At 31.3% G+C, this 23,045-nt stretch overlaps 1 protein-coding gene across 1 annotated transcript; it reads right to left on the bottom strand.

Moving 5' to 3' along the window:
- Window positions 1–1,804: 1,804 nt before the first annotated feature.
- On the bottom strand, window positions 1,805–22,825 carry LOC133333259 (homeotic protein caudal-like). Its single transcript, XM_061541574.1, has 2 exons — window positions 22,075–22,825; window positions 1,805–1,926 (listed from the first exon to the last, which is right to left on the bottom strand). The coding sequence occupies exons 1-2, from the start codon at window positions 22,820–22,822 to the stop codon at window positions 1,805–1,807; spliced, it is 870 nt and encodes a 289-aa protein (XP_061397558.1). The 5' UTR covers window positions 22,823–22,825.
- Between the last annotated feature and the right edge of the window lie 220 nt (window positions 22,826–23,045).

Below are 23,045 nucleotides of genomic sequence, written 5' to 3'. Positions count from 1 at the left end.
TTGCCATTTTGAAACAAATATTTTCGATAATCAGCAGAGACTTACGCAAAGAGGGCTGGACCCACCCGAAATAACTTGATTGTGCAACAGAACAAATGTTTTTAGTTTTAAGGAGATGTAATTCTGATAAAGCGGAAACTTGGTAAAAATTGCATCCAACTTCGCAAAATAAAACAAATGGCGCCCAACATTAAATAAACATAGATCTTAATACTTAAGAAAAGGGGTTTGAAATTCGCCACAAACATTGCTACCACTTCAGTATTTTGGATTCTACTTACGTATCCAATATCCCTACCAAAAATTACCCTTATTGGTACAAAGATTCAGGGTAGATTCTATCCTCTGTGTATCTAATTATTCGGTAATTTTAGGATTCTTGGCAGGTTTTTCAACCGAATTGTCTGTACTTCGGTATTTTTGGTTCTGACTGTGGGGAAAATATCCATACCCTTACAAATTATCAATATCGATTCAAGTTGCAGGGTAGATCCCAAAAAAAGGATACCTCTCTTTATTCGGAATTGTGGGGGTTTTGAGAATGGGTTTCAATAGAATTGGCTAAAATCTGATATTTTAGGTTTTCTTTGTGCCTATATAAGAGTCGCGAATGATTTTAGGGTTTTTAATGTTAGGAAAATCGTTACATTTTAGGGTAGTCCCCATATAGCAGTATCAGTTTAAAAGTTGGTACAAATTGCACCGAACTTCGCATGGTGTCCACCATTAAATAAAAATAGCTCTCAATATTAAAGAAGGAGATTTCAAATTCGGCACAAACTTTGCTACTACTCTAGTATTTTGAATTCTCATTAGGTAGCAAATATTCCTACCAAACATTATCCATTTTGGTCCAAAGTTTCAGGGTAGATCCTATATAACTGTGCAACTCATAATTCGGTAATTTTAGGGTTCTTAGCAGGGGTTTCGACATGGATTCTGATTGGGTGGAAAATCGTCTTACCCTTAACAAATAAAGGTACCTCTCTTTATTCGGTATTTTGGAGGTTCTGAGAATGGTTTTCAATATAATTGACTATAATCTGATATTTTAGGTTTTCATTAGGCCTGTATAAAAGTCTCGAATGATTTTAGGTATTTTAAATCCCCAGAAAAAATTTATCATTTTTTGGGTAGTCCCAATATAACGGTACTTAGTTGGATAGCAAATCTTTCTACCAATAATTTTGTATTATGGATTCTCGTTGGGCAGAAAATCCCCACAGCAATAGTTATCAATATCGGTTCAATTTTCAGGGTAGATTCCAAATAAGTGTACTTCCCTATGTTTCGTATTTTGATGGATTTGAGCACGGTTTTTTTAACCGGATTGGTTATTATTTGATATTTTAAGTTTTCATTGAGCCCCCATATAAAAGTCCCGAATGATTTTTGGCATTTTGAATGTCCATTCCATGGTGGAGAGTATAAAAATTCGAGCCGACCGAACTTGACAACGTTTTTATTTGTTCGATTTTTTCGTGTAGTCCTATTTCTTTCCCGAGTTATCGAACATTTATAATGCTTCGTTGGCTTCTATAGATCATTCTATAATATCAAAGAAAAATGATTTGACGTTGGGCGCCATTGTCAATATCAATGCCATTTTCAGTATCTATGTTTGGAATATCAAAATGTATGAAAGAAAAAAATATTTTTTTATTCGAATCACGTACCATGCTGTGTAATGGTACCAACGAAAAAAAAGAAACAAAAAAAAACATGGTGGAAATTTTAAAGTCATGCTTCAACAAATTCCATATAAGCAAAAAATCAAAACTTTAAAAAAAGAAAATCGAAAATGTCATGCATACAAAGGCAAAAGGTGTAATAGTATAGGAAAAACCCTCATACCGTTTGTATCCAATATATCGTTGAAATCATCTAAAATTGGTGCCATATAATGTTCAGCATCTGTGCAGTTTCCTGATAATGATAAGTGAAAATTTTAGACATTAATCAATAAGGTGTATGAAAAGCAGTGGAAAATTCAAAAGGTGAACAAAAAGGCAATACGGAAACTAAAAAGAAATATGAAAAAATTGAAAACATTGACAAGGTAACAAAAATTAACAATATTATGTCACATCAAGGTCCCCAATCCATTTATTTTAATAATTATTTACAGAGATTTAGAATACTTTTTTTATGATTCCCGAACTGCCAAAAAAAAAATGGAAATTAAATTTACAATCAATTTTTTTACCTATTTATAAACTATTAATAATACTAGGTCATTAAGTTCATCAATTAAGAATAAATTCTAATACTTATTTAAATAGATTTCGAATAGATTTTTTCTGGAACTCCGAAATAACCGAAAAAATTGGAAATTAAATTTACAATCAATGTTCTGCCTATTCATTAAGTAAATACTCAAATAATCAAAGCATTGCTTTTCAATATGGGTATAACTCATATATCTTTCGAACACCACCACAACCCCCTCCCATCAAAAATATATAATACCAAAACGGAAATAGTTCGAGCCTAAAATGTTAATCCTCACCTGAAAATAACATTTAAGCATTACATGACATATATCAATTTTTTGTGTGGCAGACCTCTATTCTCTTAGCTGGCTATCTATGCTGTGTGATATGCTTCCCCCTCCCCGAAAAAAGTAAAGCAAAAATATTGATATTAGTTTACAAATCATAGAGCATTGAAATGTGAGCTTTACTTGTCACAACAATCAATTGATAATTTAGCTAAAACCCTCTTTTTTCCACTAATCAAAACTATGAAATCTCTTCCACTCTCTTCTCTGTGTTCCTCTCACTGAAACCCAAAACAATGACGAAAATGTTGCTGTCAAAAAATAGTTAGCCTTTTGACAGGTTTTTAACTCATATTCTCTGATAAGACAACCTAGAAATACTAATATTTCTTCCTCTTCTTCTTCACTTTTATTTTCTATATGAAGAGCATAAAAACTAACTCCATAATCCGGCATGTCAATTTTAATGACACATAGCGATTTAATGTGTCAATTTAAATATAGAAAATAAAAATTATATGAGGCCATATACAAAAACCATATGGAAAAGTTAACGATTATTTGATTTGGGTTCCCCAAGCAAAAAATCGATGGTTAACCAGAAAAATGTCTGGACTGGGGAATGAATCTCTAGCTGTCATAAATAATAACTTTAGTTTAGTCATTACAGTGTTCTTTGTAAATGAAGTGTGTACTGCAATTAATATATTTTTTTCTATGCAACAATTTTTTCAATAAATCCAAGTGTCAATCAAATGGCGAGATTTTGTGGACAATGAATTTATTCATAGGGTTGCAACAGAATTGAAAATAAAAAAATAATATTTAAATTTGTGAAGGATCTTCGAGATAAAATAAAATTATTTTCCAATGAGACCATATTTCTCATTTTCAATATCGGAATCCACTCCAAAATCAACAAATATGAGGAATTTCTTTAAAAAAAATAAAATATGGACGCCACTTGTCGATGTTACCATGTTATCTGATTTTATGTTGGGCGCCACTCATATATAAATATGTGAAAATGTAAGGAATATTGCAATATCGTTGCTTACGTTAGGGCTCTAGTATCAAAATGGCCATTTAAAATAAATTTCCGATCCTAATGTATGAAAGGCACATTAGGGGGCCAATTGTGCAAATATCGAAAATACAATATTTTCGACTTTCGAAGTCTTTGAAAAGAACCTTAATTAATAGTTTTGTTATGCTCTTTCAAGATGTGATTCGCTTCAAAGATCAAAAATGACCTCCATAAAATTTCGGCACCAACTATGCTAATATTAAAATATATGCGAATGTCTTGTCAATGTGTCGACTTTCTATGTTGGGCAAGTATTTTCTGAATATTTTGCAATGTGTGTTGGTCGCATATCCACTTAGAATGCAAAAATATATAAATTGGGAGTTGGGCGCCACATTCCATAATATTCAATTCAATAAGAGAATCCTACGTACCCAAGAAACCACTGGCAGAATTATAGATTCATGGAAATTTCGATATTTGATATATTTTTAGTTGGGCGCCATTTTTGGTAATAATATTTATAAATTTAGTATTTTCTTGTCCGGAGTTGTCCTATAAAACCGAATTTAACGTTGAGCGCCACTTTTCGTAATCGATAAGCTTTCGGTGAGACTCGATATCAATAAGCTTTCGGTGAGACTCATTTTAACTAATTGACTGGACTGACATTTGATTTATTTTTAGTTGGGCGCCATTTTCGGTGATAATATTAAAATTAAATTAAATTTCGTATTTTCCTATCCGGAGTTCTCCTAAAAAAAACAAACTGAGAGAAATGCCTTATATCCCGTAAAGGATTTAATGTTGAGCGCCATTTTTCGCAATATTCAAAATCGATAAGCTTTCGGCGAGACTAAGTTTAGACTCATTAACAGGACTATCCTCTGGAAAAATCCATAAATATATCCGATAAATCTCTAAACTAGCCGGAAGCAACATCTCAAAAACGTTTCCGACTCATCTTCAAATCGGAAACACCACTTATAAAAAATTCAGGTGCGCTTCAAAAAAATAGGTTTTTTAACATTTTCAATAAATCTAACGTTGGGCGCCACTTTCCACAATACCCAAATCCTGATTTATTTTCAACAAAAAAGGATGAAAAATATTATAATCTCTTTTTAGGGGCCCTTCTCACTTTCGAATGAAGTCCGGAAAACGGACAACACTTTCACCAATAAAAATAAGAAGAGAAAATTAATATTTTTATGCGCTCATTAAACTCGAACTTGTTAACGTTGGGCGCCAATATAGGTATCAGTAAAGAAAAAAAATATGCGTAATGGAATTGGTTTTGATAGAAGCCCGAATGCAGATAGGACACACAAATATATATTTTAACATTCAAAAAAAATAACGTTGGGCGCCACTTTTCAAAAATTGAATAGGAAATATTAAACTCTGTTTTAATGTTGGGCATTTCTTCAAACCGGAAACAAAATCCATGATTTTTTACGAATTCTGTCGTTAGGCGCTATTATAGCTATTAAAAATAAAATAGTATAGATTTTTCAGTATAGTTTAGCTGTAGAAAGCCTGCCAAAGATTTTTTTTGTTTAAATTGGGACTTTATATTCTTAGAAGATCTGCGCGATGTTATTGAACTTTAGAATGGGGTAATACGTCTACAAACAATGATGGTCCGTAAAAGTTCACACAGCCTTAGATCTGTGAAACTTTGCCTTTCAAATTTATTCCAGTCCTAGAAGGTTATCCCGTAAAAAGGGGTTTAATTTTAAAAGTGGAGCAAATTTTAAGTTAACTATAATTAAAAATGGCTTATTGGAGCACACAATGGGCTGAGGTGACAGACGTTGGCCGAGTATGATTCGGGTCGTTTCGGATCGTAGATCCCTCTGTCGTGGAAACGCTGTATTTTGCGCCTAGCAATTTTTTTTTAACAGGAATACCTCTTTTTGGTTTAGAAGACATAATCTATTAAAAAAAATTAAATTTTAACGTTGGGCGCCATTTTAGTTGCAGAAGAAATCTAAATGGAATTTTTTCCATGGATGGCATGGCGAGTTGTTCTATAGCTGGAAAATCTTCTTTATCAAATAGAGTTTTTTGGTTGACATTTTTAAATGTCAATACCTTGGCAACCCTATCACCCTTTCAAAAACTCCATACTTATTATTGATAATATTTTGTTTTGTTTTCTCTCTTTCATTGTAATGGTTACCAAGAATCGAATAGCCAACAATATTTGATGGACATTTCTCATTGAATGGCTGACTGACTGGCTGTCTATCCATCTGTGTTTGTGCAGTTGATATGATAACGTATACTCACACACTGACACACATTACAATGTGGCCTCAAATGTTCATCAAATGCTCCTCATATTTGATTTTTGAATATTTCATGGACAATACAAACACTACGAAAACATTCACACACATGCAATACTATTGGAAATGGAGAATATATCGAATATTGATTGTTATCGGAATTTGGTGTTTTTTTTTACACCAACAATACCACGGCCAGACATTGTGACACCCCTGGGCACACATTCGCTCACCTATATGTGATGTGTACAAAGTTGTTGTGGATTTTGTTGAACGTGTGTTAAAGACACTTCTATTTCTGTTGTCATTTTATGGATTATTAAAGGTTTTTTTTCGCTTGATAATGTTAGTTCAAGGATTATGTTCGGTAGGTCTCGTTGCAGTAGTGATTAGTTACAGTTTGTCAAGAAAATATTTTGATGGAGGCAATTAAAAAAAAAAACATTGTAATGGTATATGGCTCCTTTAGAGTCTATGAAGTTTTAGGACCACTAAGCCAATTCAAGAATCCTTTTAAGAACAAGATTAGCTTCGAAAGGAAACCACTGATATAATTAAATAATGGAATAATAAAATCAGCCGTTTCCTATATATACTAATTCTCATAATTTAATGTTGGGCGCCATTATATAAAGAAAACTTACTAGTGGTTGCTTTTGCAAGCTTTTTCTAATATTAAAGAAAATTTGTTGGTTCATCGAGGAGCCTGAGATGTCATTATAAAAAAAAGCGTAAACAAATAGAAGTAGCACATCTACCCTAATAAAAGATAACAGTTGGGCGCCATAAGAAAAATTCTTCACATGAAATAAGTCCTTTAGGTTCATCGGATAGTGTGATTAGACTGAAGAAATAAATTAGATCTTACTAGATTTTTTTATAATATAGTACTTCAAACGTGGCAGAACAGGCATATGAGTTGACATAAAATCCTGAAGTTACAACTTAAAAAAATTAAACAAATGTTGGGCGCCATTTTTTTCTTTATAATGAGATATCTTGTGCGCATATTTAAAAGAGTTTTTTATCGTTAACCAAAAAAAAAAATGGAGAAAATAAAGTTAAAAACTGTTGGACTCTATATTTCTTTAGGAAGGAAAAATTTAAATAACTGGGGCGCCAAAATATTTTTTTTATATGCGCTTCACCACACTGTGGTACAGGGTATTATGTCTTTGTGCATATGTTTGTAACAGCAAAAGGAAACGAGACAGACACATGGCTCCTTTTGGGAATATGCATTGAATCACTTTCTGAGTCGATTTACGCATGTCCGTCAGTACGTCCGTCCGTCCATGTATTTTTGTGAACAAAGTACAAGTCGCATTTATGATCCGATTTGGTATAGGTCACTTATTTGGCCCAAGGATGAACCCTATTGAAATTGGGAAAAATCGGTTCGGATTTAGATATAGCTCCCATATATATTTTCGTCCGATTTAACGTAAATGGTGCACCAAAGTCCCTATATATCTTTTGATTTGGACGAAATTTGTCACAGCGTAATGAATTAGGTATGGAATAATGTGTGTTAAATTTCATGAAAATCGGTTCAGATTTAGATATAGCTCCCATATATATTTTCGTCCGATTTAATGTAAATGGTGCACCAAAGTCCCTATATATCTTTTGATTTGGACGAAATTTGTCACAGCGTAGTGAATTAGGTATGGAATAATGTGTGTTAAATTTCATGAAAATCGGTTCAGATTTACATATAGCTCCCATATATATTTTCGTCCGATTGAATGTAAATGGTGCACCAAAGTCCCTATATATCTTTCGATTTGCACGAAATTTGGCACAGCGTAATGATTAAGACCTAGAATGATGTGTGTTAAGTTTCCTGAAAATCGGTTCAGATTTAGATATAGCTCCCATATATATTCTCGTCCGATTGAATGTGAATGGCGCACCAAAGTCCCTATATATCTTTCGATTTGCCCGAAATTTGGTACAGTGGAATGAATTAGGTCTAGAATGATGTGTGCTAAGTTTCCTGAAAATCGGTTTAGATTAAAATATAGCTCCCATATATATTTTCGTCCAATTTAATGTAAATGATGCACCAAAGTCCCTATATATCTTTCGATTTGCACGAAATTTGGCACAGTGTAATAAATTAGGTCTAGAATGATGCCTGTTAAATTTCCTGAAATTGGTTCAGATTTAGATATAGCTTCTATATCTGACCAAATGAAAAATTTAGTATCGGTTGCGGAATGACATGTGTATAGATCCAATTTCATTTTACTGGTCCTTTAAAAATGCGACGTCTGTTAGGATTCATCTGTTGAATATACCCAAAGTGGTGAAGGGTAGCATATAGTCGGCCCCGTCCGATTTTACTACTTTCCTTGCTGTTTTTTTTATAAAATTTTCAAATCTTATTAGAAATTTTAAATTAGTTAACCAAGAAAAAATTGAAAAAATAACTTGAAAAACTGTTGCGCGCCACATTTCTTTAGGAAGATAGTGGGGGAAATAACCCCTTCAAAAATCAAACTTTCATTAAATATTGGGTTTTTTGGCGCTGAAAAGATATTTTTTAGCAAATAACTGTTGGGCGCCAATCATTTAATTTATTTTTTTTTTTATAAAATCCAACAATATCGTGCATAAAATTAAGTAAAATGTTAATTTATTTGCCAAGAAAATGTGATATATCAATCAATAATGTTAAAAACTATTGGGCGCCATATTTCTATAGTATTAAAATTTTTAATCAGGTCTAAATATTTTACTTTAATTTAATATACTCCCAATCAAAAAATATTAGTACACTTGCACTTCATATTATTTTCGAAATAAAATATGAATACAAAACTATTGGGCGCCAAGCATATTCTATTGATAAAATTCCACAAACTCGTGCGTAAATTCAAATGAATTTTCAAATTAGTTTGCCATGAAAAAAAATGGTTCCCAATCAAGAGAATTTAAACTAAGGCAATGATTGGAAATCGTTGATTAGTTGAAAAACAATTTTGGGGTTTTCCCACAAAAAAAAAACTTCCCTACAATCAATACAAAGATATGGCAAACTAAAAGGTATGGAATAAAACAGAAAGGGATTAAGTCAAAATTAAAAATAAAATTTAAATTAAAAAAGGTAAATAATTGTAAAATATTATGAAGGGTTTAATAATTTATAGGATAAATGTTCCAAAGATCATTCCGAAATTTTAAAACATCATAAAATTTTAAAACCTTGCGATTAGAACTAATTTTTTTTATTTTTGTTTTTTTTTTTCATAGTAATTATGAAATGGCGCCCAATATATACATTTTTTCCATTATTTTAGTCTCTACTAAAATTTTTTGATTTATGTCACTTTTCCACGGAAACGCCAAAATAAAGCAACACCCTTTCCCCACTCCTTCGTTATGTTATCAGCACTTAATGCTACTTCTTTGGTATCACAAACACCATTTTTAATGGTTAAATAGTATTTATTTTGTTTTCGATTTTTTTTTTTTTCGTTTTCCCACTTTCACACAAAAATTGTTGCTGATGACAGCAGAGCCATCATTAAGCCCAAATGTCAATCATTTGATATTTTTTGTTTTTATTTTATTATTGTTATTATAAATATTATGACGAAGAAGAAATTTATAGGAAAATTTGCATTACACGTGGAAGTGATGGGCCGAACGTGATTCACTTAGTGTATACACGTTTTGAAAAAAAAATATTTTAAATACTTTATTTTTTATTCTTTGTTTACCACTAATAAATATTAAAATTTATGATGCATTTATGATTTCCACCCAAAACAAAAATGTTTGGAAATGATTTGTTTTTGTCAATAATAAAATCATAATATTTAATCGTTTAATAATACAATAAAGTAGTCGCGGCAGTAATATTAGAAATAATAAACAATAAATTACAAATACAAATTGTTAGAAGGAATCAAAATCGATTTGAAAAAAAAACAAATCAAATTTTAGAATGATTTTATATGAAATTTTATTATTATTTTTTATTGGAGGTTGGATTCTCCTTTAAGTGAGTATAAATTGCTTTAATTATTAGGTGTTTATTTTAAAGTTATGGAGGTCAATGACTTTTTTAAGGGTCAACTGAAATTTGTGTGCAAGTAATTAAGTGAAAAACTGTTGGGCGCCATATTTCTTTTGGGAGAAAGTAGGGGAAAATTATTGAATTACCAATAAATAATGATACTGTTGGGCGACATATTTTTTTTAGAAATGATATATGATATATACACCCTAGAATAGCTATATTTTTTTCTTTACATTCTTGTATTTAATATCCTCAACAATTTTTTCCGCAACAAAAAATATTAAAATTGCGCCAAAATATGTGAGTAATCCCAATTACCTTTTTTAATTCATTTGCTAAATGACTATCAATCACTAGAATTTAAAATAGTCGATTAAAAACCGAAATTGGAAACTTTAACATCACAGGAAAATCGTCGAACCTGTTTGACATTATTTAATTTAATGATTTGATTTTATTTAATGAGAACTGTTTAGTTCACAAAGGAACTAGTTCACTTCAACGATTCACTGAGAAGAGCTTATGAACTAGGTCTTTTGAACAATTTCCTTTAAAAGACCGTAAACAATAGATAATTTCATTTTAAAAACAGAGCGAATTATTTACTGCACTGATATATTTCAGAAAGATGAAGAAAATTGTAATCGGTCAACGAACTAGGTAGTGAACTATGAATGTGTTAAATAAAATTTAGGCAGTCTCATTTATGAAGATGTTCGATATTTTGTTGTTAGCTTTACAAAAAAAGCAGTGAACTATGAACGTGATAAACTGGAACCAGGTACAAGATCGTTCATTTAGTTCCATTGTTCATTGATACTCTGGAAGATCTCTATGAATGATTGGAACTAGTGAAACGAAAACAATAAGGCGCAAAACGAGCTCTTCGATATTTTTCCAAAGAGAATTGGGTCATAAATTTAGTTTCATTTTTGTTCAATTACTCGAACTGTAAGATATCGATTGATTCTAGTTCAATGATTGAAACTAGTTCAACGAGGGCAAAAAGGAATTACTGGAGCAAAAAAAACATAGACGAACAAATAGAACCGAACCTAGTACCGGTCGCTCCCTTTGCGGAATAGTTCCTTTAAACTAGTTCGCTCTGGAACGAAATTAGTCTAATAAAGACACAATTTTAAAAATAAATCACGACTAGGAGATTAAAAACTAAATAATTGGACCAAATTATATGATTTCTTCGCAGAAGAAGGTATCGAAATCTCCCAACCCTCAGTAGGATTAAATATAACTTGATCATCTAATTGAAAATGAAATCAATATTTTAAACATTAACCAAAAACTGACTTAAAAATTTTTTTAGACTAGAGAAACCAGAAATGAGTAGATGAAGCAAAAGAAACTAATTGAACGAAATAACTGAACCTAGTTCCGATCGTTCATTTTGATGAATAGATGAAGCAAATAAACTAATTGAACGAAAGAACGGAACCTAGTACCGATCGTTCATTTTGCTGAATAGTTTCTTTGAACTATTTCGTTGCAATATCCATGGTTTCTTTTGTGGAATTGTTCCTTTGAACTATGTCGTTCGTTCCGGAACGACAAAATTTGATTAGAACGGCGGTTTATAAGAGCATCACGCTTAGGGGATTAAAATAAAATTTTAAAAAATTATAAGGTCTTCAGAAAACAGATCCCAGGGGATCTAAACATAATTCAACACATCTAATTGAAACTGAAATTGACATTTTAAACATTAACCAACCAAAACGGACTTATAAATAATTTTAGACTAAGTCTGCACACGGTAGAGAGTAGAAATGAATGACTGAAGCAAAATGGACGAGTGAATTGGATCTAGTTCTTCTGGTTAATTTTGCGAAATAGTTCCTTGGACGAGTTCGCTCCGGAGCAACACAAATCTAATAAAGACACATTTTTACGAGCGAATTTAAGAAACTTATTAACAACATTATAAGTTTTCTTCGCGGAAGAAAATTAAAAACAAAATAGATTATTAGATTATTAAATTATGTTAAAACCCACGATTTTTAACATAATTTAATAATCTAATAGAAGGTAAAAACGGACCTAGTTTCCCTGGTTCCTTTTGCGGAATAGTTGCTTTCAACTAGTTCAGTCCTGAACAACACAACTCTAATAAAGAGATATTTTTACGAGTGAATTAAGGGATTTAAAAAAATCTATTAAAAATTGTCTTCGCGGAACAAGATATCGTAACTTTCCATGCCTTAGTGGGTCTCTTCATGATTTAGCTGTTTAATTGAAGCTGAAGTGGATGTATTTTACATTCACCAAATAAAACTGACTTACAAATATTTTAGACTATGTCTACTCACGGGAGAGACCACAAATAAATTACCGAAGCAAAAGGAACTAAATGAACGAAGGAACTAGACAAAGTACCGATCCATGGCATAATTATACAAGGTAGTCTCATGGAGCCATATCATGTGTTCAGTAGCAAAAGTTGCTAAAAAAAATATATATTTATAAATATTTTGAAGTTCGATTCCTCTAAATAAATCTTGAGAGCAATGTTCAGCTTTAGAAAATATATTTTCTTTAATTTATTGAAAATATGCCAACCGACATACATAAAATTTTATGGAATTTATTTTTCATATTATTTAAAATTGATATATGAGTTCCCAATTAAAAAGGGTTGCCGTCATAAAATTCTCAAATGAGACTACCTTCTGTAATAGTGCCATGTTACCGATCGTTCCTTTTGATGAATTGTTCTTTTGAACTAGTTCGTTTCGGAACAACAGGCGCGTACGGTATTAAAAAAAATAATCGTTTACAAAATGATACGGTCATCTCTTTCTCAAATGTGAAATATCTTAGCTATATTTCTTGCCATTTTCTTCTGGATAATTATTGTAATTGTGAGTGTTTTTAAAAATCCCCTTTTTTTGGCTGATAATTTTTGATTAAGGTCGTTTCTCGACAAGTGTGTATGATGAAATATGACATTAAGTAATCATAAAATAAAAGTGGTCATATAAAAATTTGTTTTCTAACAGTTTCAGATTTTGTTGTTCAAATTTTTTATGGATAATGCGTTTAACCTAAAAGATAAACTCTACACACTTTATCATCATACAGATACAGAACGTTTCATGAACAATTTATGCCATCGTAAAAAAGGTGTAAAATATTCTCGCATTGTATACCAAAGAAATGCGTGTAGGTGTTTTCTAATTTTTTTTTCTGGTGGCTTACTTTAAAATAAAGTGCTACAGATATACATGTGTACCTTAAAAAGCGGACATTCTAAATATCCAAGTTGTTGTTGTTATAGTTCGTAGCTTATCGTTCGACCGCAAAATACATTGTTTGTATAGTTATGATGATGATGATGGTGGAGATAGGAAAGGTGAATTAGTAGAAAAAGTCAGGTGAGAATGGTGTTGCGGTGCGTTTACTCGAACTTGCTTGCTTTCGAGCTTGCTAACTGCTTTCTGGCCAGCAGCATAGCTAGCTGCTAAATAACTGTTAAGCTCTGTAGATATTGCAGGTTAATTATTTCATAATATTTATTATTTGTGAATTGTAAAATGGTGTTAAACCAAAAGGTTAGATAAACAGGTTATTTGGGTGCTATATAATAATAACAACAACAATAAAATACATATTTACACTACAAGACCCCTAACGAAAGAATTTTCCAAATATTAAATATGAACGGAATAAAGAATTTCTTTGTCACAGAAAACTAACAGGACGAATGAAAGGTTTCCAAACTGACAAATAAATGGAGCTACTAAATACTAGAGTTGTGTCGTTCTCGGACAAACTAGTTCAAAGTATGTATTCCGCAAAAGGAACGATCGGAACAAGGTCGGGTTCTTTCATTCATCTTATTCCAACTTCTGTTCCATTCGCTCACGTTTTTCACTCGTTCCCCGAGATCTTTCTGATCCTATCGTTCATCTAGATCTTCTAGTTCATTGGCCGAATGGCCGAAATGACATTTGCAAATGAAATGACATTTGCAAATGAATGATTGAACTAAATGAATGCCCTAGTTCCTTTTGCGCCACAAGCTGAAAAAAATATTGAACCGCTTTAGGAACAAGATTTCTCAACTCTACAAAATGCATATGGGTTTTTATTTAGAACCTAACCTTCAAAAGACTCGTTTATATTAACGTTGTCATTCGACTTGTGCCTCCGCAGAACGTTTCCCTTGATCGAATAATGATTTTAAAGGCTCACTCCCCTTTCATTCAAACTGAAACTCCAAAGTCCCCTAATTGAAATTTTCAAAATGGTGGGAAGTTCTTTCTGTATAGAAGTACTTCATATGTTATTGGTTTCAGTCTGTTTTTTTTTTTAATTTACATTCGATAACAATCCGATTAACCATAGATGAGACCATAAAACATTTTATTTTCATTCTTTTTTTGAGCGCTAGCGATTAGATTATGGAGAACTTGAAACCAATAACACCAACAGCTAAGTCATATCATCAAAAATAATGAAACGTATAAGAAAGAAATTCTAACAACAAAAAACCCCATTTGATATCTTGAAACACATAGTACTACGTTCCACTGACTGACTTTGTCCGCACAAAAAAGGAAATATCGATTATTTGGCAGGGTTGGTGGTGGTGATGGTGTTATCTACGCTCCACAATGATTCGTTCGTTCCAAAAAAAAAACGTTCATATCAATGATAAAAACGTCTACATACTTTTTGATACTCTTTTTTCAATTTTTTGATACAGAACATTTTTTCAAGTACTTTGTTTATTGGCCAATAAAATTTCCAATTTATTTTGTTCATCCAATAAAAGCAAAACTAGCGACATTCGTTTGGTCTGGTCGTGTCGCTTCAATTGATTTCAATCCCCCAATCGCCATTTAAGGGTTTATAACGAGAGGGGGTGTGGGAAGTGGGTTGCCATGAAACAATTACAGTTTTGAGAGTTGGAGAATGGGGGTATAAAACGAAAATCTTTTCATCAATTATGGGTTATTAAGTTATAAGTCACTAAATATTGTAGGCTGGAAAATTTATAAAAAAAAGAAGATTGTATCCTACGAAACATGGCATAATTATACAAGGTAGTCTCATACAGTCATATTTTTTCAATATTTTTATAAATTGGCCTTTGACATTATTCATCTTTCAAAATTTAAACGAAAATATCCTCCTTCGAAATGTACGCATATCACATGTTCAGTGGCAAAATTTGGCAAATAGTTTATATTTTAAATATTTTGAAGTCCCCTCCCTCTAAAATTTATAAATATAAGATGTAAAAACCATGGTTAAATCTTCAGAACAATGTTCAGCATTAGAAAATATATTTTGTTTAATTTATTGAAAATATGCCAATCGACATACATACAAATTTTATGAAATTTTGTTTTTCATATTATTTAAATTGATAAATGAGTTCCAAATCAAATGAGACTACCTTCTGTAATTATGCCATGCGTTCGAGAATGGTAATTTTATTTTAGTCATAAATATCTAGGTGTCATCCCTTCTAAATAATATCCAATTCTCTAGTGTTGGGTCATTCTTGAACGCACTAGCAACAAAATTATTCTGCAAAAGGAACGATTGGTACTATGTTCGAGTTCTTTCGTTCATCTTTTTGTTTTGGCTCTCGTCACCTAGTTACTGAGCAAATCGAAATTTCAGAAACGAGATTATCGGACTATAAGAAATTAATAAAAGAATCGTTTTTACATCCTTTCGAATATAACGAAGTGCAATATCAATAAAAAAATGTTTTAGAATAGAATCTAATATTGAATGTAATGTTCAAAGGAATTATTCTGCAAAAGGAATGATCGGTACTAGGTCAAGTTCTTTCGCATATTTAGTGCGTTTTGCTCTTGTTTTTTGCTTTCGTTCACTTAGTTCATTTGAATCATTCCTATCATTGACCGAATTAACTGACGGGTGCAAATGAACAATTGAACAAAAAGGAGCATCGGAACTTTTGCGAAATGACAATTAGCCCGAAAATCAATTTATAAAGAGTTTGTCATCGACGGAACATTAAACTTACCAAAAGCCAATGGACTTTAATTTTTTTATTTTAAAGTCCATTGGCTTTTGTCGCTTAAAAAAATATATAGTCGAAGAAAATATCTAAATGTAAATAAATATTTAAAGTTGAAATCGATATTTAAAACAATTACCAATTCGGATTTACAAATACTTGTAGACTATGTCTATTTACGGAGGGTTTATTACAGCAGACTAGACTACGCAATCTACTTTCTTAAGCGGTTTGATACTTTTATGGTTCACTTCGTTAAAGGAACTAGCTCATTTATTGAGTTCCATTGTTCATTTTTGGTTCAATAATTCATTGGTACACGTCATAGAGATCATATTAGATGAACGATTGGATCAAAAGGAAATAGGTAGATTAGCTCCGCTAAAGGAACTAGGTCATTCATTGAGTTCCACAGTTCTATTTTGTTCAATCTTTCATCGGTACACGTTATGGAGATCGGTCAATGAACGAGAAGATTTAGATAAACAATTGGATCAAAAGAAAATAGTAGAAAATAGGACGAAAGAAAAATTTAACAACTGGATCAAATGGAACTAGAGACTGAAAAAGAAAACAGAACTATTATATAACGTTCCTTTTGCTGAACAGTTCCTTCTAATAAAAAAACAAAGGAAACTGATTGGAATCTGTGGTGAAATCCAAAAGAGCTATCTTTTTCCCTTGATAAACCATGTCGTGATTTTGTCACTAAAAATATTGAAGAAAATGTGTCAAACTATTGAGAATTGACGAAAGACTGGGTTGGGTAATCTAGTTCCTGAAGCGTTTCGATATTTTTTCTTTATGAGTTCATTCATTGAGTTCCATATTTCGTTTTAATTCAATTGTTCATTGGTACAGGTCATAGAAATTGGTCAATGAACGAGAAGATTTAGATGAACGATTGCATCAAAAGAAACTAAGTGGACAAGAACAAAATTGAACAACTGTTTCAAAGGGAATTAGATGAATAAAAGAACCAGAACAAGTACAGGTTGTTCTTTTTCCGGAATAGTTCCTTCTAATATAGATCTAATGGAACTGATTAAATTTGTGGTGAAATCCAAAAGAGTTATATTTATCTCTTGATAGGCAATGTCATGGTTTTGTCGATAAAAATTTTAAGAAAAAACTGGATTTAGATGCTATCGTTCCTTTTGAAGAATAGATTTTTGGAATTGTGAAAACTACTTTGTGGAATACATGAGAATCTGTGGTAAACGAGTAGAAACAGTTCAAATGGGGTAAAAAGAAGTATATGAGGGAAAAAGCTGCATCTAGTACCGATCATTCCTTTTACAGAATAGTTTCATTGAACTAATTCGTTTCGGGAAGGCATAACTCTATCTTTTGTTTAAAAAATTATGAAATATTAATTGTGGAACACATGGGGATATGTGATGAAATCCAAATCAGATATCTTCCTTGCCTTTATAAAAATAAATTGTTTACTTTGGTTATTCGAATCTAAAAAAACTCTCCAAGAATTTCAAATATTTTTCAAACAATTCCCATTAAATGCCATCCAAACTTTATTTCTAAGAATCCTTAAAATGACTCCAAGGATAATTTATATCCCACCAAACCATCAATCCAAGATCACAGCACATAATCTTTTATTATTTATATACCAGTAAAAATTTAATGATTTTTACTCGTGCCTAAACGCATTTTAAGCTTTACGAAAATCATTTCCTTTTGGGATTTATGTGAGCTGTGTGTGTGTGCCCACCACACAAAACATTTATGTTCGAAGGTATTTTGTCATATCTATGAATTTTGGTGATAACTCAAAATGATTTATGATACCAAAACATATTTGAAAAAAAAAACTAAACAGTTTGAGTTGATTTTTGTTGAGGACGTTTCTGTGGTGGATTTCTCAATGAAATCCCCCCTTCATCTAACGATCATAAACCTTAATCAAAATCAATACTCCGTGAAAAAATGCTGTTGTTGGTGTTATAAAAATTAAAGAAGACTAATTTTTTGGGGTTTTTGGAAGGGGATGAGGAATGAGAATAATAAATAAATCATTTATGGTGTCCCTGGGTGGAAAAAAGGGAGGGGAAATGGAGCAGCTAACCAACAATGTCAATAGCGGACAAATTTGGTTCTGCAGCAAATCAAACTTCAAATTGATGATTGATTTCTTTTTTTTTTTTTTTTTGAGAATCTTTTGGCACCTTTTTTTCTTAAGATTTCTGTCCATTCAGTTCTCTAAATATTTTCTCTTATATTCTTCTTGTGTCAATGTTTATATTGTGGTTGTTGTTATTGTTTTGGTATTTTTTATCTTTCAAACATTTTGTTTTTTGTTTATAGTTGTCTCTTTTGTTACTTCAATTTATGATCACCTTTTTCGTTCGATTTTTTTAAATGTAAACTTAGTCACCTCAACCGATCTACCTGGTTTGTCAAACATACATACATATATGTTCTTATGTGTGTGCGTATGTTTATGTGTGCCTTGTGTTTTTGTTAATGTTTGTTATGTGGTTATTCCATTAAGTCCATAAAATCTTTGGGATTGCAATTAACATTTATTGCCCTGGCATTATGTTTAATCCAAGTGGTCAATATTATTTGTTCGTATAATGAATGAAAGTATGTGCAAGCAAGACGGGAATAAATCACAGCACAGAATCTAAATAAACAATAAATATCGTAGAATTTATGATTTAGTTAATGGTTAATTTAAGAGGATAATTTGTGTGTTTACATATTTAAATTAATGACAAAAATATTGAAATTCCGCAACGAACGTACTAGTTCAAATAAAATATGTCTCGTAGGCTTGATTTCGTTTATAAACTAAATAGTCCGAGTATACAGATGACGGTTTGATATTATAATATTCTTCAGTTAACTCGACTAAAGGAACAAGGTCATTCATTGAGCTCATGATTCCTTTTTGGTTCAATCGTTCATTGGTACACGTCATATAGGTCAATCAATGAACGAGCAGCTTTAGATGAACGATTGCATCAAAAGAAACTAGGTGAACGAGAGTAAAATTGAACATCTGGAGCAAAGGAACTAGATCAATGAAAGAACAAGAACTAGTACAGATCGATCGTTTTCCGGAACAGTTTCTTCTAATTGAAAACTAATTTAAATCTTTGGTGAAAGAACTATCTACATCCCTTCATAAACAATGTCAAAAATTTTGTTTGGTGTTTTTCTGTTTGATATTTTTCCGGTCACTCCACTAAAGGAACTAGGTCATTCATTGAGTTCCATATTTTGTTTTAATTCAGTTGTTCATTGGTAAAGGACATAGAAATTGGCCAATGAATTTATTTATAATTGAACAGTTGGAACAAATGGAACTATTAGCGAACGGGAGGAGTTTCTTTATAGACAAAAGTGCCGGACCTATTACCGATCGTTCCTTTTGCTGATTAGTCCCTCTGCACAAGTTCCTTTCGTAATGACTCAGTTCGAAATGTATTGAAATAATTTCTATTTCTATTTCTGTTTTGTATTTTTATTTAATTTGGAAATACGAATAAAATCGAATGTACCGAAGGAAAGGTTTTGAGTAAGAATTCGTATGTTTATTGGAACTATATTTAGTTGGTCAAATGGGTATCGATTCCTCTTCGTAAAACATCAAACATCTCATGACGAGTTTCTGTATTTTCTAATAACTCAAACTTTTTCTTATTCAAATAAACTCATTTGAATTTAAATTTAAAATTCGAAATGTTTCACTTAGAATTTGAAAATTGCAGTACAAATTCGAATTTTTCTCAAATTTATAATTCGAACAACATTCGGGATATAGCAAGTAAAAATTATATATTTATTTCATTTTTAATTTCAAATTTGTCCATTTGTAATTTATAATTTTTTAATTAAAAACTCGATTTATTACAATTGATAATCGAATTATACAATTTGTAATTCAAAAAATTTGAAATTTAAATTACAAGTGGAATAATTTTCCAATTTTCACTTTTTCTAACTTAAAATAACACAGATTAGCAACTCAAAATATTATATTTGTATTACGAATTGAAACCATTTTAAATTTGATTATTTTTAATTTTATTCGAATAATGAACGTAATATTTCGATATTCAGTTGATATTCTCTACTATTTCGAATCATAAAACATCATTTGAACATCAAATAGAATAATTCGAATTTCAAATATAAAAATTCAGATTGTTGATCAAATAATTCCAACATCTGTAGTTATAATTAAAATTGATAATAGAGTTATTTAATCAAATTCAAAATATTTGAAATTCGATTCACAAATGGAATAATTCGAATTTCAAATGAAATAAATACAAATGCAAACATTTAAATTAATATGATTCGAATAATAAATGGAGTATTTAGATTTTCAATTGATATTCTCAATTTTCATATTGAAAGGAATACATCGAATTTCAAACAGAAAAATTCCGATTTCAAATGCAAAAATCAAATTAATATCAATATATATATATGGACATTTTTCTATATTTAGTTGATATTCTCAAATTTCGAATCATAAAAAATCATTTGAACATTCAACATTGTTGACAAAATAATTCCTATACATTTATTATAAAAATGTATAATATTTGAAATACGATACACAAATGGAATAATTCGAATTTCAAATGAAAAAAAATCCGAAAATTTCAAAATTCGAAATTCGAGTAATTTAATTTGCAAAAAAATCAAATTAATATAATTGGAATATGTACTCTAGTTATTCGAATTTCGTATTAAACAAAATTCGAATTTCAAATAATGGTATTTTCAAATTGATATATTATAAATGAAATAATTCGAAATTCAAAATAAGTTTTACAAATTTTCTGCGATGTATTTCGAATTGTATCGGATATTATTAAAATGGTGTAGATGGCGGAAATTTGTATTGAAATGTTTGAATTATAAATGAAATGTTTCGAATTACAAATAAAACATTTCAAATGTCATTTAAATATAATTCAAATACCAAATGAAATAATTTTAGTTTCAAATGCAAAAACACACAAAATTTAAATATTCTGAAATTCAAAATAGGTAATTTGGAATTGGAAATCTCAATTTTTTTTCTAATTTTATCAGAAAATTATTTCGAATAATTCGTATTTTAAATGCAAAACTTTAAATTATTTATGGAATACGAATTTTGTTTATCAAATAAAATTAAATCTTTCGAATTGCATTCGATCGATATTATTCGAATTACTGGGGTAATCTAAATAATAAGAATTTCAATACTCACATAAAAATGAAATATTTTAAATTGTATCCGATTTTATTCGAATTACGGGTGTAGTCCATATTATGTCATATTTAAGGCATAAAATGGACCAAAAATGTTTTTGACAGATCAAATGCCATAGAACTAACAAGGTTTCCGTTAGAACAAATTCTTCCGCATTTCTTGAGAGTTCGAGAAAAGGATAACACTGAACTATGTGAACGAAAATAAAAGGATCGACTTAAGAGAGATTCAAATGAACTATCTCGAAGTCGGAAGCATATGGAACGAAGGAACTAGTTCCTTTTTCCCAAAAAATGAACTCTAAGATATAGAAGATAATTATTCTGTCCAAGACCTTTTAATAAAGTCATCCAGGCAGACCAGCTGGATATCTCTCAATTTTGCTGTCAAAATCCATTATTTTGAATTGACTTCCATTGTGAAAATGAAAACAATGTCTACATATTTGAGAAAAAACAGCTGTCAATTCGGTTCTCACTTTTGCGGGCGAAGAAAGTGAACTAAGACAACAAAATAGGGACACCCTATAAAATATTCGATTACAAGAACCCGGGATTTGGAAATTATAAGCAATAGTATAAAACAGAGCAGAACTTTTCTTGGTCCTTTGAATTTCAACGTTATATCAATATGTTGCTCTTTTAAGTCCCTCTTAAATTGCAAAAAAATTATTCGATCCCAAAATAAAAAGTAATGAAGTTAGAAAAACGCAAATGAGGACAACTAATAAAAAAAATGGACTAGCCTAGTTAAGGTTTGGCCGTATTTTTCATCCCTAGAGATTATTTTAAGTGCAGAGAAAACTGTTTCTCTTTAAGTCTCTCTTAAATTGAGGATATCTCTATAGGGGAACAAAATCTGTTCTACTTAAAAATTAAAGAAATTACTTCAAACTTTTTTCCAAAACTTAAATATTTTTAAATGAAAATTAAAACAAAATAAATCAAAATTGGTTGTTTTTCACTTACCAGGTGCTGGCTGCGATGGATATGTCGGCTTCTTCATCCAATCATAATATTGATGTGATTTAATGGGCGATGAACGATTGTTGTTGTTGTGATTTATTGTATTATTATTGTTGTTATTATTAGCCGTCGATGGACTATTGTTATTGTTAATTATCAAATGATGTGGCGATGATGAAGAGGCTGGAGCTCCGGGGCTCGATATTTCACTGCCACTCACTGTGATCGGTGGCGATGGCAATCCCTCGGTTATGTGATGTTGAGCCTGTTGCTGTGACTGCTGTTGCTGCTGCTGTTGTTGATGTTGCTGCGAATCGCCAATACTGCTAACAGTCTCATTTAATTGTGTCGTACTGCCAGAGGCTGGACCTGCCGATGTTGTACTACTGGCAATAGCCGACGATGATGATGGTGTTGCGCCGCCCGCACCAATGGTGCCGTTAAGCAACTGTTGATGCTGATGGGCCAGCAATTGTTGATTTTGTGTGAAATTTTCCGCTGAGGATGGGGAATGCCACTCGGAGGCAGCAGCAGCTGCAGCATTTGTGGCCTGATGATACATGGCATGGGGATTATAATACATTTGATGGTGGACAGCAGCGGCATGTGTTGTATCCATATCGCTGAGATATTGATGATTGGGTGGAGTGTGATGGTAATTTGCGGCCCATTGCCAGGGTTGTCCGGCGGAATAGGTTAAATTGGCGCTGTGTTTTTGGGGATAGTGAAAGGTGTTGAAGGAGGAAACCATGATGGTTGTTTTTTGGGGGATTGTTCACGCGGCCTTTGCAAATATTAACAAAATTGAGGTTAGGAATAGTTTGTCACTGGGTTGATTTGTTTCTTGGTTGGCAAAGGGACACTTGGTGTTTTTGCTTTTCGTGTAGTTGTTGTTGTATTTATTTATTTTGTTAATATATTTACAAACGTTTTACATTTTTTTATACATTTATTTTTTTTTCAATTTTTTCTAT

The sequence above is a fragment of the Musca vetustissima genome, unplaced genomic scaffold (genome assembly GCF_032173495.1).
Source record: "Musca vetustissima isolate MV318-11 ecotype Yass unplaced genomic scaffold, APGP_CSIRO_Mvet_v1 utg300100, whole genome shotgun sequence".
NCBI lineage: Eukaryota > Metazoa > Arthropoda > Insecta > Diptera > Muscidae > Musca > Musca vetustissima.
Note: the sequence above shows the minus strand (reverse complement) of the source record. Positions and strands in the feature narration are given on the sequence as shown.

Excerpts from the sequence above, each read along its gene's own strand:
- LOC133333259 (XM_061541574.1), bottom strand. The coding sequence starts at position 22,822 with ATGGTTTCCTCCTTCAACACCTTTCACTATCCCCAAAAACACAGCGCC. Across the intron at positions 1,927-22,074 it reads TCCATCGCAGCCAGCACCTG|GAAACTGCACAGATGCTGAA; the intron begins GTAAGTGAAAAA and ends TATCATTATCAG.